Source organism: Labeo rohita, chromosome 11 (assembly GCF_022985175.1).
Source record: "Labeo rohita strain BAU-BD-2019 chromosome 11, IGBB_LRoh.1.0, whole genome shotgun sequence".
Lineage (NCBI taxonomy): Eukaryota > Metazoa > Chordata > Actinopteri > Cypriniformes > Cyprinidae > Labeo > Labeo rohita.
Window position 1 is genome coordinate 25094096 of NC_066879.1, and position 17152 is coordinate 25111247.

The window sequence follows — 17152 nt, forward strand, 5'->3', positions numbered from 1 at the left end:
CTAAATTTGACTGCAGCTGCATCACAAACTGTAAGTAAATTATTTCATAATGCTTTGTCTGATTTTTTTTTTTTGATCATGTTGTCAAACACATGCAATAGCAAGGGGGCGTTGATACTGTTTCCTATGCAATGATGTTAGCCTATCATAGCAGGCATAAGCCTTAAAGGACCCGCCCCTTAAAGGGGTCCTATTATGCTTTTTCACTTTTTGAAAGTTACGAGCCCACTCCAAACAGAGATATTTAGTTTTTAAAAAATCTCTTCAAGAGCTACAACGAATGACTCGTTTTGACTACGGCGTTGTTTTCCGGGTGTTGTGATGTCACAGAGCTCATTAGAATATCATTAAATATATCCCACCTACAGAAATTCAAATGGTTGGGGGGTGGGTAGGGATGAGGTGGGGGATTAGCCTAACTTTAGCGATGCAGTGTGGGGAGCCGCTTCTGGAACGCCTCAATGAGCTGCAACACAGCAGGTGTAAACACAAGCATTGACTACTAGAGTGGCTGCGATCTGCTCCGGTGGCTGTGTTGGAGCCGTAACACGCCAGAGATGTGTGCAGTGCGTGGTAAGAGATTTATTCATCATACAGTGTAGATAGCTTCACTTAACTGTTTTTTTTTTTTTAATGCATAAACTTGCACTAGACTAGGCTAGGCTAATCAGTGATGATGTTCTTTGATAATGTTAATGTTCTTCGTTTTATGTAGCTGCTTTTTGAATAACTAAGGAAATGTAAGCATTATAATTATTAACTTACAATGTTTTTATTCAATTGTTGAATACAAATTAAGTATTAAAAAGATTAGGCTGCTTTTAGCCGTAAGATGGTGCTGGTTTCGGGCAATGAAACTAAGTATGTAAATAAATAAATTAGCACAATAATATCACATATTAGCAATTTTGCAAGCTGACGATAGGACCCAAAACTAGTGTAGAGTCAACTATACCTTAATATATCCTTAACTATAACGGAGCAGATGGAACTTGCTGCTTTGGCAAGGGGTGTGGCAGTACTGAAACACCGTCAAAGCTGTTCGCCAATCAATGCACTGGGACAGCTAACCAATCACAAAACATTTAGTTTTTCAGAAGGCGGGCCTTCATCAAACCTGGAACTAATCGAGCCATTTGTGCCAGGCTTGGGAGAAAGGTATTGCAATAATGTAAATTATGTAAAAAAAATAAATACATTGATTTTTCAACATTTTTTGAACATCAGAGCATGTTCTAGTACACATATGTATTTATTTATTTTTGGTGTAAAAAAAACTTTATTAACATTATAAGTAAAACTCAAGGAACATATGGGAAAAAAAATCCATGTCATGACCCCTTTAATCCCGACAGGCCTCATACATTGTTTAATCTTGCAGGGGCATTTCTTGCCCCTTTGTCTTGAATCTATGGGACATTTTTGCCACAAGCCCTTGTTAATTCCAACCTTGCATTCATATATTCAGAAGAAAAAGGAACAGATAAATTAATATCAGGTTGTTTAAAACAATTTGAGATTATTTCATTACAAAATAAAATATTAATAATGCTATTAAAAAAACCCACACATAATGTACTATTAAAAGATGTTTTTATGTTCAGAAGAAAATAGAAAAGGACGAAATTGGGTTTAAAACATAATAATGGTGATAACGGTAATAGTAATTATTGTTATTATCAGCCTATTAGCTACTATGTCGACTATCATGAAAAATTGTTATCTTCCTCAATAAACCATGCAGTACACGGGCGTTTTATGTAGCTTGTGAACATGGAGTCTATGCGCGCAAACATATCAGGGAAGTCTGTCGTGTTGTTTTTCTCCTCGCTCGCAGTCTCTACTGGCTTCAGCAAGACTCCACGGCTTCACGATGAGCTTTTCGACCAATGACAGACCAGTGCGCATGATGCGCGCGCCAAGTGCAAACCCAACGCCGAGAATTCGCCTTTTTTTCTAAAGGGGCGTATTTTTCTTGCCAATTTAATTACAAACCAACGTTCAATGCACACGATACACTCTGCAATAATATCAGGCGCCTATTTGAAACACTCGGGCACCGTGTCAAGGTGATAGTGTTGTGTAAACAGCCGGGATGTGTGTTTAGAAACGTTTTTGTGGGAAGTCTCATCAATGGAGGGTTGAGGAAGCCCGTCTCGCTACAGAAGAGGACGCTGTCGCCCCTGGATATGACCGGCATTCTCTGTCGTTTCGAGCGATCGATAAAAGAGTAAGTTTGCTGATTTATTTTACACTGCTTTCTATATACAGTAATGTCGCGGGGGCAGGCAGCGCTGCGGTTGCTCGCTTGCACTCGCTAAATATGGCTCCAGCACCGAAAGGCGCTCATTTACTAGCTGCTTTGCTGACTGTACACGGCGCTTTATTACACACAAGTGCTTTTTCTCTGCAGATACGCACACGGCATTGCATGCAAACGACTTGCAAATAGCTATAGCGGCATATGCAATTATTTGTCGTTTGGTTGGTAAAGTGTAAATAAGACATATTACACTGTCAGAGTTTGTTATCAGGAAAAACAATCAAGGTTGAGACTGTCCCTCAGCCCTGCTAAAATGGCTGACTCGTCTGTCTCGCTTCAGGATTGGTATTTAGCGCTCTGCAACCGAACTACGTCAACTGGGTCGAGGAAACTTTGAAGGTCTGCCCGGTGATTGGCTCGAATTGTTCACGTGATATGTGCAAACAACCCTATTGGCTCGCCTGATATATATTTATTTCCAATGTTTCAAATGGAGTGACAGGCATGCTGTAAATGTGTATCTGCTCATTTTAGTAGTTATAAGATGTTTATTTTTTACAACAAAGCATTTAGTTTTGCTTTTTACGTTACAGCGGACACACCACAAAAGAGCAGAGTAGCTGCTACGTTTGACAGTTATTATGTGCTCATGTTATAACACTCCTATCATTGCTAAACACCTTTAAAACTAACCCGAGAAGGTTTGCAGGACTAAGATGCTAAGATACTACAGGTGAATAATGTAAACATTTTAGCTAATATCACCATGCCTTTTGCTTTGAATAATCACTGTACATTTTTATGCTTAAATATGTCTAATAATATATGCAGTCATTTGCATAAATGCCTTTGATAAAAAATGATAAAGACAGAATTGTTTTATTTCGTTGATTTATTAGACCTAAAGGTTGTACAGAGGTTTTTTTTATTACTCCATAAATCAGAAAATGCTGTCAACAGACAGAATTTGTTTATTTATTTTTAATAAAATGTTATAAAAACCTGGCACATTATATATAAAGACAAATTTATCGCTCAGTGCATTAGAAAAAAAAATCATTTTGAGAAAACAGACTTTAAAAATATGTTCAGACGCAAATATATTAGATTAGATTCGTATTTTGATTATTTTCTTTCCACTTGTGAAAAATTGAAAAATGACCAGTGCATGAAATGGTTTTGCCTGTAGTGTCTTGCCTTAAGTTTTTTTTTTTTTTTTTTAAGCAATATCTGCTCAGTATTTGTAACACATATTTTTTGTATCTGCAGGTACTTATGTCCATTCATATTTTAGCATTTATATAGCGGACAACTCCAATGAGGAAGTTAAGAAAACGAGTTGGCCAGTCCAGGGCTGGAGGCTTTGGGAGAGGAGTGGTCAAAGAGGAGGATCAGGTTCAAGTTGGTCCATCCAGCCATGCTGACACGGACTCTCTACTCTGTCCGCCTTCTCCGTGCAGACTGAACTTCTCTACAACCAGAGACACACTTACGTATGCACAAGCTCAGAAAATGGTGGAGAATTGAGCTGGAAGGACGGCTGCACCGGATAAACATCTGTGACCAGCTCTCTGTGGTAACAGAGGATGAGATGCTGGCTCAGGATCTGACAGAGTGCAACAGTAACAAAGAGAACAGCGAGCAGAGACAGGGAAACAAACAAGCCGCGTCTAAAAGCAAGCGGAAGGATGGCAAACACGCAGCCAAAAAGAAATCAAGCTCTCAGTATAGCATGCAAAACCAGGTTGTCCAAATTCAAACCCCCTTGCCTAAGCCTACGTTTCGTAAGGTGGACACTTTCACGGCTTCAGAGGCTCCTCCTCTTCCTGTGGCCTATTACCGCTACATAGAGAAGTCTGGGGAGGAGCTGGACAACGAGGCTGAGTATGACATGGACGAGGAGGACATGGCTTGGCTGGAGATGGTCAATCAGAAACGTGTGTCCGACGGACACGCTTCGGTCCCACCTGACACGTTCGAGTTATTGATTGACCGACTTGAGCGAGAGTCCATTTTGGAGTCCCGCAGCCAGACGCTGTCCCAAAGCACCATTGACGAAGACGCCTACTGTTGCGTTTGCCTCGACGATGAGTGTCTCAACAGCAACGTCATCCTGTTTTGCGACATCTGCAACCTAGCTGTGCACCAGGAATGTTACGGGGTGCCTTACATCCCTGAGGGGCAGTGGCTGTGCAGACGCTGTCTGCAGTCCCCGTCGCGCCCCGTCGATTGCGTCCTCTGCCCAAATCGCGGAGGCGCGTTCAAGCAAACCAGCGATGGAAGTTGGGCCCACGTCATCTGTGCCATATGGATCCCTGAAGTGTGCTTTGCCAACACTGTGTTCCTGGAGCCCGTGGAGGGAGTGAAAAACATTCCTCCTGCGCGATGGAAGCTCACCTGTTACCTGTGCAAACTGAAAGGCAGGGGGGCATCGATTCAGTGCCACAAAGCGAACTGCTACAGGGCGTTTCACGTCACTTGCGCCCAGAGAGCTGGTCTCTATATGAAAATCGACCCCGTGCGGGAGACCGGCACCAACGGCACTACCTTTACTGTGAAGAAGACCGCTTATTGCGAGAACCACTCACCTCCTGGAATGGCCACCGAAGGGGATGAAGACAACGGGTTGGTTGGGGGCAGGGGTAACAGAGGTCAGAGGTCGTACACATTAGGCCCTCCGCTGCAGCAAAACCAGAATGGGCGGAAAAAAGGTTCAGCCGCACAACAGAAGAAAATGCAGAAGAATCCGGCAGGGACCTCGCGGAAGACTGGAGTGCCACTCCTGCTGGTGCCACAGATACCGTCCTTTAGGTAAATATTTTTTGTCTGTTATGTCTGGTCTTTTGATCTTACCTAGCTGTAAGCATGTAGAAGAATCTTATCTTCACCTTATCTTCAGTCAGTGTGGAAGTGACTCAATTCTAGTGATTGTTAAAGTCAGCATGGAATTAAATTGATGCTGTTTATCTTCCTACAACACAGTCTGGGCTGGAAAATAATGTTAAATAATATGTAAATAGCTTTTAAGGCTACTGTCATCGGAATTTTGTCAGACAGTAATGTTTTAAATTCAGTAAGGATGATTAAAATGTGACAGTAAAGCATTTTACATTTTAACAACAAATTGCTTTTTCAGATAGATACTGTTCTTTTGTATTTTCTGTACAGCAGAGTATGCTGAACAAAAAGTATTATGGTTTCCAGAAGAACCTTAAACAGCAACTGTTTTCTACATTCATAATAATAATAAATGTTTAATGAACACCAAATCAGAAGCATGTGACGTTGAAAATAGGGTAACGGCTGATGAAAATTCACCCTCGTTATTAACAGTTATTTCATATTGTAAAAATATTTTACAGTATTACTTTTTTTACTTTATTTTTCAATCAAGCATAAGAGACTCCTTTCAAAAATGTTAAAACACTTGCTAAGCTTAATCTTTTGATTGGTCATAGTGTGATTAGTATTATGGAAACAGTGACCAAAATATATAGTATTAATTAGTATTAGTATTAAAGCATTACTATTGTGAAACATTGAGATGCTTTTAAGGGTGAACTTGACCTTCAGCTTTCTTATCAAGTTAGAACAGACATTCTCTGAACTGGCTACCAGACGGTCCTTTGTGAGCATATTTAGGTTTAGTTCCATTCTGGTACTGAAAGAGATCATCCAAAAATGAAAATTCTGTCCTTATTCACCCTCATGCCGTTCCAAACCCGTAAAACCTTTGTTCATCTTTGGAACACAAATTAAGATATTTTTGATGAAATCCAAGTGCTTTCTGACCCTGCATAGACAGCAACACAACTGACATGCTCAAGTCCCGGAAAAATTGTAAGGACATTGTTAAAATAGTCCTTGTGACATCAGTGAAATATTACTGATGTAAAATCTACAATATAAATGCATTGTACTGTCATGAATGCACATTGAAGACTGACACAGAATAGAAGGACTTATTTTTGTTTTCTTTGCACACAAAAAGTGTTCTCGTAGCTTCTTAAAAGTAAGGTTGAACCACTGACGTAACATGGATTATTTTAAAGATGTTCTTACCACCTTTCTGGACCTTGAATGTGTCAGTTGTGTTGCTGTCTATGCAGGGTCAAAAAGCTTGTCAAAAATACCTTAATTTGTTTTCCAAAGATGAACGACGGCCTTATGGGTTTGGAATGACATGAGGGTAAGTAATTAATGACGGAATTTTTCTTTTTGGGTGAACTAGGGTGATTTTTACAATCCTAATGGAATCCTAATTAGCATAATAGAATATCCTGTGTTATTTAAAATATTTTACATTTTAGAAGAAAAATAGGTTGTAAATGTTTAATGTAGAATTTAACAGTTGGCCTTTGTCATATTTTTAAACAGGCTCAACAAGATTTGCACAGGGGTTTCTGTTGAAAGGAAGAATCAGTTTATGCAGAGGCTCCACAATTACTGGCTGCTAAAACGTCACTCTCGTAACGGAGTGCCACTCATCCGCCGGCTGCATTCTCATCTACAGGCTCAAAAGTCTGAGCAGGTTAATGTGCTGTAACACATTACGCTTTTATTGACAGTAAAGAGTGTAAATAATGTGTACTCCAACTGTTAACAGCCAAGCCCACACAAAATCTGTGCCAGCAGAAAGCGCTGGCGATTTCCAAATTTGCAGCACTTGTCGTTCACACTTGTTTGTAAAATATTATGGGTAATTTGGTCATGTTTTCAAATTTTTTCAGCAGCAGTTGTGCACATTTTCTCGCAATATCAGAGCAGAAAAATCTGCATAGGGCAAAAGTATCACTAATTGAGTGTGTTAAAAATCCAAGATTGCTTTGTATTCAGATTTTCCTTCTTTATTCTTTTTTTAGAGAGAGCCAGATGCAAAGTTGCAGGCTGTCAGAGAAGAGCTAAAGTACTGGCAGAAGCTTCGTCAGGACCTGGAAAAGGCTCGACTTCTTATTGAGCTTATAAGAAAGAGAGAGAGACTTAAAAGAGACCAGGTGACACAGATCCCTTCATGTCTGTAATGTTCTTTTGTTACATTCTCAAGGCCCTGTTCTCTGCAAACCATCACTTATTGCCAGAACAGGCCTGAGGTAATTACTAATTCACAGCATCGATTTAATTTGGCTCTCTTCTCTCGTAAGATGAAACTTCAGCAGGCTGCACTAGAGCTGCAGCTCACCCCTGCGCTGGTGTTTCTGCGTTCTACACTGGAACAGCTGCAGGAGAAAGACACTGATCATATTTTCACCTCACCAGTCAATTTGAAGGAGGTGAGGAAATTATAGACTTTGAAAAATCTATTTAAAATCACTTAAAATGGAACCCCGGGTATTAAGACTTGTATGGCTTTATATAACGTAAATGAGGTCTCTTACTAAAATATGTAGTAGAAAACCCATGAAAGATTTACGTTATTTTCGAAAACCCACATTGTTTTATACATATTTTGGACTATGGGGGGCACTGATGACGTACAATTGTTGCACTTGGTGAGGTACTGGCACTACCAGTTGCTATTTTTACCACAGAACAACTCGAAAAATAAAATACTGATATGAAAGGTCGCGGTGGATGTAAGCGTAGGCTTAAACCAAATGCCATACCATCAATTTTTCCCCACAAGGAGTCTAAACGCCTGAAAATCGAGTGAAATCCGCACTTAGAAACGCCTTCAGTGGCTGCATCGTCATGACCAGCGTTAGCATGTTTACATTCTGCCAGGATGGCATCTAGCGTTTCTTGTCTCTGCCGTTTATAAGCTCTTTCACTAGCTGTGGTCTACTAAAAATCTCAAAGGCATCAGGGCTGAAGTGGAGAGAACAAAGATGCAGGTCTTTAGAAAATTTGATTCGTCTACAGACATCGTTCCATTCTTTTTTGCTCTTCTTATCGCTAGGAAAGCAGTGAAAACTAACATTGCTTCTCTTGTTGCCCTTCGACTGAAAATTACAACCAAAAGCCACACAATGTAGCATCGTATCTGTGTTTTATTTTCTAAGTTATGTTGCGGTAAAAATAGCGACAGGAAGTGCCAGTAGCGACAGGAGTGCAAACAGTCCAAACTACTTCAGTTAGAGACATTATTTATGTTATATTAAGCCATACAAGTCTTAATTTCTGGGGTTCCCTTTAAATTTAGAAGATTTAAGATGTAAGGTATAATAACATAAGTATAATTGGAATTTTTTTTTAATGCTATTTATATGTATACATATCTATGTATGTATGTATGTATGTATATATAAATATAGCTCATTGTCATGTCATCACCATGATGGTGTCTAAATTACCCATTTTTGCAGTTTCTATGGTCTGGGTGGACTTTATAGTAGACTGACCTTTAAGAAACACAGGAAGGGAAGCAAGGGAAATCCTTTTTTCCATATGTCCTCTTTAATGTTTTCCCAGGTTCCGGACTATCTGGAGTTTGTTTCTGAGCCGATGGACTTCTCGACAATGCGTGACAAGCTGGAGGCCCATAAATACTCATCGGTGGCTGACTTGGAAAGGGACTTCAATCTCATGATATCCAACTGTCTAAGGTACAACTCCAACGACACAGTGTTCCACAAAGTTGCCATGCAACTTCGAGAGGTGGGCGGGGCTATTCTGAGACATGCCCAACTTCAGGCCCTCAGCATAGGCCTTGATCCCAGCACAGGCATGCACCTGCCAGAAAAGCCCAGCATGCACAACGCCACGGTCTCCTGGTGGGATGAAGGTGAACATTTATGTGTGCTTGTCTTTAAAAATGACATGATTAAACTGTGATGTTTAAAAAATGTGAGGTCTGTCATCATCTGATTACCTTAATGTTATGTTAAAACTTCAAAAAGGACCAAAAAAAGCACCACCTCATAATTTTTCTTTCTATGAAAAAATTTGCAGTTGACTTGCTCTTGGACCCTGAGAATCGTGTGCACATGTATCCTGAGGACCAGCTGAAAACCCTGCTGGACAAACTGGATCTGGTGGCGTCTATGCGCACCAGCGGAGGTCGCACAAAACGCATGCGTCTGCTGCGCAGAGAAATTAACAGCCTCCGTCACAAGATCAGCCACCAGGACCGCAACTCACGACTGCTCAATGGGAAAATTAAAGAGGAGAAGTGCAAAAATGTAAAGAGTGAGGAGAAGATGGATTACATAACCTCCAACACAGGTAATGCAAAGTAAACAAGGTGTATCATGTGCAAAGGATGTGTAAATGTAAATAAAGGCCTGAATTTTTTGTATATAATTTTCATGGAAGTAAAAAATATTATGGAGAAGTGACCCTGGACCACAAAACCAGTCTTGAGTAGCATGGGTATATTTATAGCAATAGCCAAAAATACAGTGTATAGATCAGAATTAACGATTTTTCTTTTATGCCAAAAATCATTAGGATATTAAGTAAAGATCATGTTTTGTGAATATATTTTGTAAATTTCCTACCGTAAATATATAAAAACGTAATTTTTGATTAGTAATATACTTTAAAGAACTTCATTTGGACAACTTTAAAGGACAAGTTTTTGCACCCTCAGATGTCCAGATTTTCAAGTAGTTGTATCTCAGCCAAATATTGTCCTATCATAACAAACCATACATCAATGGAAAGCGTATTTATTTAGCTTTCAGGAAATTTATAAATTAAAAAATGGACCCTTATGACTGGTTTTGTGGTGGTCCAGGGTCAAAAATAAAGATAATTGCAACTCCTTTTCATATTTGTAACTACATATTTTTTGCTGTGACCTTAGGTCTGGCAGTTTACTATCAGTGCTGTTTTAGTATAATTTAAATAATTAATATATTTTGTTTTTTAATATTTTTATTTAGCTTTCAGCTATTTCAGTTTTAGTTTAAGTAGTACTTAGTTTATTACACTTTAGTTTGTCAGATTAGGTTTTTTTTTTTAATACTTTCTTTTATTTGATTTTACTTTATTAAAATTGTATTAGAAGATTTTTAATATTTATAGTTAAAGGATTAGTTCACTTCCAGAACAAAAAATTACAGATAATGTACTCACCCACGTGTCATCCAAGATGTTCATGTCTTTCTTTCTTCAGTCAATTATGTTGTGAAATTATGTTTTTTGAGGAAAACATTTCAGGATTTCTCTCTATGTAATGGACTTCTATGGTGCTCCCGTATAAGTGCAGTTTCTAGGGCCCTAAATGATCCCAGCTGAGGAAAAAGGGTCTTAACTAGCAAAATGATCAGTTATTTATTTATTTTTTTTTTTAAATGACAATTTATATACTCGTTTAACTTTAAAAGCTTGTCTCATCTAGCTGTGTGTGAACTGTTTGTTTTCAGTCATGACAGTTAGGGTACGTCTAAAAACTCCCATCTCATTTTCTCCTCCACCTTTAAAATCGTCCTACATTGCAGAAGTACCAATCCAGAGTTCACAAAGTGAACATGCAAAGAAGATCAAACACCCTTTACAAAAAAAGGTAAAAACAGCGATGTAGGATGATTTTGAAGTTTTTAAATGTACCCTAACTGTCGTGACCGGAAAAAAAGTTTACACAGAGCTAGACAAGACAGTTGAAGTCTTTATGACTGAAGAAAGAAAAACATGAATATCTTGGATGACAAGGGGGTGAGTACATTATCTGTAAATTTTTGTGGTTACTGTTTGTTATTTTAAAACTGTCACAATTACCTTTTTTACTGAGGCACAAAAAAACTTCCACAATATAGACCATGGCAGAAAAAAAACATCATTATCCATCACTTACGTACTGTAAGTGATGTACTGGATTGTAAATGAATTCAAACCGTGTGAGTTTGAAGTTAATCATTCATTTTATTCCAGACCTAAAGAAATCAACATCGCAAAAAGTGCAAGAACCTACTTGTCCAGACTCTTCACCTTTACCTGGAGATGCTCCACCAAACCCGCCTATGTTCTGCCTTGAAACGGGACGGACCACCACTCCAGCACAGTCAAATAAACCTGGCAGCAGAAAACAGAGGGCAAAAGCAAAAGAAAGAGGCCTGAAAGAAAATCACGATCAGACTTCAGAAGAAGACGACAACTTCCACACAAAAGATCAGGACCCCAACACTCAGGAGGATTCTGTGATCAGGGTTTCCTCCGCAGAGAGCCCGTCTGATTCACCCAAGATTGGCGTAGGTCGTCGAACGTCGATCCTCTTCAAGAAAGCTAAAAACGGAACCAGACTGACAAAGGACAAGCCTGTTTTATTGCAAAATGGAGTCAGCAAAGCTGAAAATGATGCGTCGCCAAAGCAGGCCACACCAGCCAAATTACTGTCAGCATCACCAGCCCCCAAATCGCCCCCTCCGTCTCCTCACCAGCTTAGATCCAGAGGACTGAGTACATGCTCCGACAGCGAAGGAGAAAAGGCCCACTCTCCACCTGAAGAGAACGGTACTGGAATGTCTTTACTAAGGCGATTACTCAAGTTTATTGACCAATGATTGAAGTGCTGTCCACCACGATGTGTTTAATATGCTAAAGTGCTCTAATGCTTTTTATTTAGGCATCACAAATGGACTCAAGAGACACAGCGGCAACTCATCAGATTCAGAAAGCTGCACTCCCACCTTCCCAGCACACAGGTAATAGATGCTGTCAGCACTCTGAACTGAGTGCTTTTGATTTGGGTCCCAGTTTAGATTGGACATTACAGGGATAGCTAACCCAAAAATTACAGTTCTGTCATCGTTCCAAACCCCTAAGACCTTCCTTCATTTTTGGAACACAAGTTAAGATATTTTTGATGAAATCTGAGAGGTTTCTAGCTCTTCATAGACAGCAATGCAGCTGACGCGTTCAAGGCCCAGAAAGGTTGTAAGGACATCAAGAATGATCCCTCTAATCAGAGTTGTTCAAGGTGCCTATTACGAGGAAGTGCTTTGTATTTAAAAGAAAAAAACCTATGTCTTCTAATATTTTCTGCAGTTCCTCACCTCCGAAACGCAGTCGTGGTAAACCAGCTCTCAGCAAAGTTCCTGTTGGTGAGGAAGAGAATAGCGTTTCTAATGCAAGTGAGTACAACAAAGACCTTAAACTATGTTGTTCTTTTTTTTTTTATTCGTTTTGGTCCTATATCATTTCCTTTACTTGTGTAGGCAAAGAAACTTCTCAGAATGATGAGATGGAACCTCTTACTTTGGTTTGGGCAAAATGTCGCGGATACCCCTCATACCCTGCAATGGTAAGGATCACATGGTGTTGAATATATACAGTTGAGGTCAAAAGTTTACTTAAGCCTTGCAGAATCTGTAAAATGTTAATTATTTTACCAAAAGAAGAGGGACACAAAATGCATGTTATTTTTTTATTTAGTACTGACCTGAATAAGATGTTTTGCATAAAAGATGTTTGCATATATAATAATAGTTGAATTTAAAGTATAAAAATGACCCTGTTCAAAAGTTTACATACACTTGATTCTTAATACTGTGCTGTTACCTGAATGATCCACAGCTGTTTTCTTTGTTTTTGTTTAGTGATAGTTGTTCATGAGTCCCTTGTTTGTCCTGAACAGTTAAACTGTCTGCTGTTTTCTGCTCAGAAAAATCCTTCAGGTCCCACAAATTTGTTGGTTTTTCAGCATTTTTGTGTATTTGAACCCTTTCTGACAATGACTGTATGATTTTTAGGTCCATCTTTTAACACTGAGGACAACTGAGGGATGCTCACTGATTCTTCAGATGGAAAGCCAGGGGTGTAAACTTTTTTTCATTTAGTACTGCCTTTCAGAAGCTACGAAAGATACTTGCATGTTTCCCAAAGAAGACAAAATGAGTTCAATTTACAGAGCTTCAAATTTCAAAAGTTTTCACCCCTGGCTCTTAATGCATCGTTTTTCCTTCTGAAGCATCAGTGAATGTTTGAACCTTCCGTAATAGTTGCATATGAGTCCTTCAGTTGTCATCAGTGTGAAAAGATGGATCTCAAAATTACACAATCATTGTTGAAAAGAGTTCAAATACACAACATCGCTGAAAAACCAAAGAATTTGTGGGACTGAAGGATTTTTCTGAAGAACTGTTCAGGACAAACAAAGGACTCAATCACTAAACAAACAAACAAAAAAAACGGCTGTGGATCATTCTGGTAACAACACAGTAATCAGAATCAAGTGTATGTAAACTTTCGAACAGGGTCACTTTATTTCAACTATTATTATTTCTTGTAGACTATAGGTCAGCATCTTTTATATGAAATATCTTATTCAAGTCAGTACTAAATAAATAAATAACATGCATTTTGCATGATCCCTCTTATTTTGGTAAAACAATTACAGTTTTTCTCAATTGCTAAAACACTATAACCAGTCTTTTGAACTAAAATTTCAAAACCATAATGCCATTTTTTCAAAAAGCACACCCATTTTCCTGAACTATAAACACTATTTCCCTGCTTTAACACATGGGTCAGGTTTGGTGAACTGTTCCTGCAAAACTCTACACACAAATCCCTACATTTCTTAGCGCTTACACCATGTGGTCACTTAGAAAGCACTAGCATTCAATATTGTTCACTCAAGTCTGCAAAGTTTGAGCTCAATTAGCACACAGTAACCCAAGTGGAAACACTAGGAGGCAAAATTTATCACACACCAATCAGAACCTTCGATGTAGATAAAAGGGCTAAAGTCAGCTTACAGTTTGCATCTGCATTTCTCAGATCAGAAATGAAATTCTCAAAACTACTTGTTCAACCTCCACATCACCTAGTCACTTGTGCACATCATAAAATGTTTCTAATTTTTTTTGAACAAGTTGCGTTTGCTTTGGTACGTTCATGCAACTGATTATGCAACTGATTTGTCTGCAGTTCCTACATTATCAGTTCCTACTGTCATGTTGCTCAAAATGTATTACATGTATATAGTTCTCTGTGCTATAGTCTTACCCCTCAAAACATCAAGTCATTAGCTCATCATGTGTCTTTACAGTAAATGCTAAATTTTTGATCTAGTTGTCTTAAACTGTCAAGCATATTCTACACATTTCTATTCTACTTTTTTTGTAAATTTGCCATGAACTGTTCAAGTGAATATTGACTTTCAGTAATGTAGAGACTACAGATCAACCAATGATAAAGCAGTTCTTTGAAATAGCTGAAATAACGTACATCTCAACATCTCATGAACCTTCAACTATATATAGATATATAGAAAGCATATATAGACAGAGGACACATGAGTTAAACATTCTGACAGTGGACTTTCTAATTTATATTTCCGCCTTTGCCCATATTTCTTTCTCTTTTCTGTTTCACAATGACTTTGTATTGTATTTTCTTTTTCTTTTATTTTTTTTATCTTGATATTTTTTTGTCAGACCACTAAAAGTGTAACTGTGAATCCCATCCGGTCTTTTTTAAATCAGTATCCCTGATTGGCATTTAGTCTGTGATGATGTTGAGGAGGTTCTTTGGCCTGTCCCAGACCAAAGACAAGATGCTGGGGCGGAATAATTATTTTTGTTGTTGTTTGTTGTTTTGTGCTGTACTCTACAGTACAATAAATTTAAGGATTAAAACACTTGCAAAGGCATACATTTGTTGTGTTCTTCATGTGATTTTGTTTTTTTTCTCCCCCAAGCAACACTTATAACCAGTTTTCGTAGTATTGTTTTGAATTGATCTCATCATTTTTAAGGGTTTGTGTGTCGTGTCTGAGAGCCAAGTTTTTTTTTCAGCAAGACTGAGTTGTTTTGATTGGAGAGCTTCATTTTGACCTGAATATAGTAAGTTTGGGGAATTGAGTTAGAACTTCCAAATTTGTGTTTGGAGTTTCACAAAAAAGAGTGAAAAATTTCAAGAAATGTGTTTAAGCAATTGAGAAAAACTGTAATATTTTGCAGATTCTGCAAGGTGTATGTAAACTTCTGACCTCAACTGTACATGTCACTTTTGAATACATGATTTAATATATCCAGCCTATCCTAGCCTCAAGTGATAATGGTTTTCAACAGATTGTCAATCCTGATATGCCCCGAGAAGGAATTCTTCACAACGGCATTCCCATCCCAGTGCCTCCAACAGACGTTTTGGATCTGGGTAAACGCAGACAGGAGGAGACTGAAGAAAAACTCTTTCTTGTGCTGTTTTTTGATACGAAACGAACCTGGTAAAGTAAAACATGCATTTCATGAAACACATTTCAAGTCTGTTGTAAGTATATTAAACTCATTGTTTTATTGTTAATTGACAAACAGGCAGTGGCTGCCGTTGGACAAGCTCCATCACATGGGCATTGACGACACCGTAGACAGACTGCGCCTGATGGAGGGCAAGAAGCCGAATGTGCGGAAGTCAGTGCACATGGCGTACGACAGGGCGATGACGCACCTAAGCCACGTGAAGGAAAACTCAACCTTTAACCCCTCAAATTTTATATAAAGACTATTAAATGTTTGTCTAAACTGACTGTAAGATACCAATGAAGGTACGTTCATAACATGCAGATGTTTTATCAATGAAAAGCAGATTTATAAGCTCTTTTAATAATTCTGCTGTCGTTTTCCTACCCTCCGTACGAAATCAAAATGGGTTTAATTAACTTTTAAAGGGGTCGTTGGATGCAAAACTCACTTTTACATGTTATTTGAACACAAATGTGTGTTGGCAGTGTGTGTACACAACCACCCTATAATGATCCCTATAAAAATCCATAACCTGTTTTTCAAATCGGGCCATACTCAGATTCTTGGTTGTGTGACGTCACGGACCAAAGCCACTCCCACGATAGTTGATTGACACAGCCGTCTTACCTTAGACCCGCCCTGAGTGAGCTTTGAACTCAGTTAGAGAGAGGTGGGGTGAGCAGAGCTCATTAGCATTTAAAGGAACATGCAACAAAACGGCTCGCCGTGAACAAGGCTGAGGTAAAAAGGGTGTTGTTTTACGCTACCACTGAGAAATTTTAACGAAAGTATGTTATAGACTTTTCACTAAGACCCTAAAGGATCATATCAACTCGTGGCATCCGATGACCCCTTTAACTTTCAGCTGAGATTTCTAAGAATGTTTTAAATTCACTTGTATTTGCACTTATGTTGAAAATGTTTTGCCACTCATTTTCGTCACACCATTTTTGGCAGTTTTATTGAATGTGAGGTGATAGTATCACTTATGTTGCCAACGCGCCAGGGTGTTCGGACAGTGCGCTTCAGGAACTTTGTGCTAGAATGCATTTTGTAACTGTTTACTTGGATACGTTTCTCAACTGAGGATGTTCAGAAAAAAAGTCCTGTTTCTCTTAGAGCTACTGGTTAATCATTCTAGCGTGTTCATATATGCTTTTCGTCTTTATCAGTTTTCAACTTCTGAGCGTTTACCATGGCGGTTTTAACCTACTGCGAAATGCCACTGAATGAAAATATGAATTTCTTTGGCATGACCTACACCCTGCACCTGTTTTGTGTAATTTTTAAGTTAATATGTGCCATTCATTTTAAAGAAAGGATGTTTATTGACAAGCTTGTAATTGTGGGTTGGCGATCACTGTAAATATAAATGCATGTATGTAGAAAATATGCACAGATGTGTTTTTAAAATCTGAAATGTAAATTAATGACAAACTTTGTACATGTCATTTTAATTTATTTGGAGTGGTTATGGAAAAGTTATTTAAATGGTAATTGAGAAGGTTTAATTTAACAGCTCTGTAGAGCTTTATATTGTTCAAGAAAGCATTACTGCTTTAATGCAATTGTTCCTTAGTGGTCTACAGTGAGAGAACATTATAGAATAAAATACTATGTAGTCTCTTAGATCTTGTACGCAGAGTAAAAGAGAAATGTGTTTTTTAAAGCCTGTGAAAAGCTAATAGTACCAAACGACGAAAAAAAAAAAAAAATGTCTGACAGTATTTTCTCAAACGAGAAATAAAAACACTGTTGAGCTGAT

General features: G+C 38.4%; 1 protein-coding gene across 1 annotated transcript; it reads left to right on the plus strand.

Moving 5' to 3' along the window:
• Positions 1-1931: 1931 nt before the first annotated feature.
• Positions 1932-16807, plus strand: brpf3a (bromodomain and PHD finger containing, 3a). Its single transcript, XM_051122601.1, is given in 14 exon segments — positions 1932-2230; positions 3533-3784; positions 3786-5074; positions 6641-6794; positions 7126-7257; positions 7405-7533; positions 8672-8984; positions 9152-9424; positions 11075-11653; positions 11766-11844; positions 12188-12273; positions 12358-12443; positions 15217-15371; positions 15460-16807. Coding segments are annotated over 13 exon segments (3663 nt in total). The 5' UTR covers positions 1932-2230; positions 3533-3580; the 3' UTR covers positions 15644-16807.
• Positions 16808-17152: the final 345 nt, after the last annotated feature.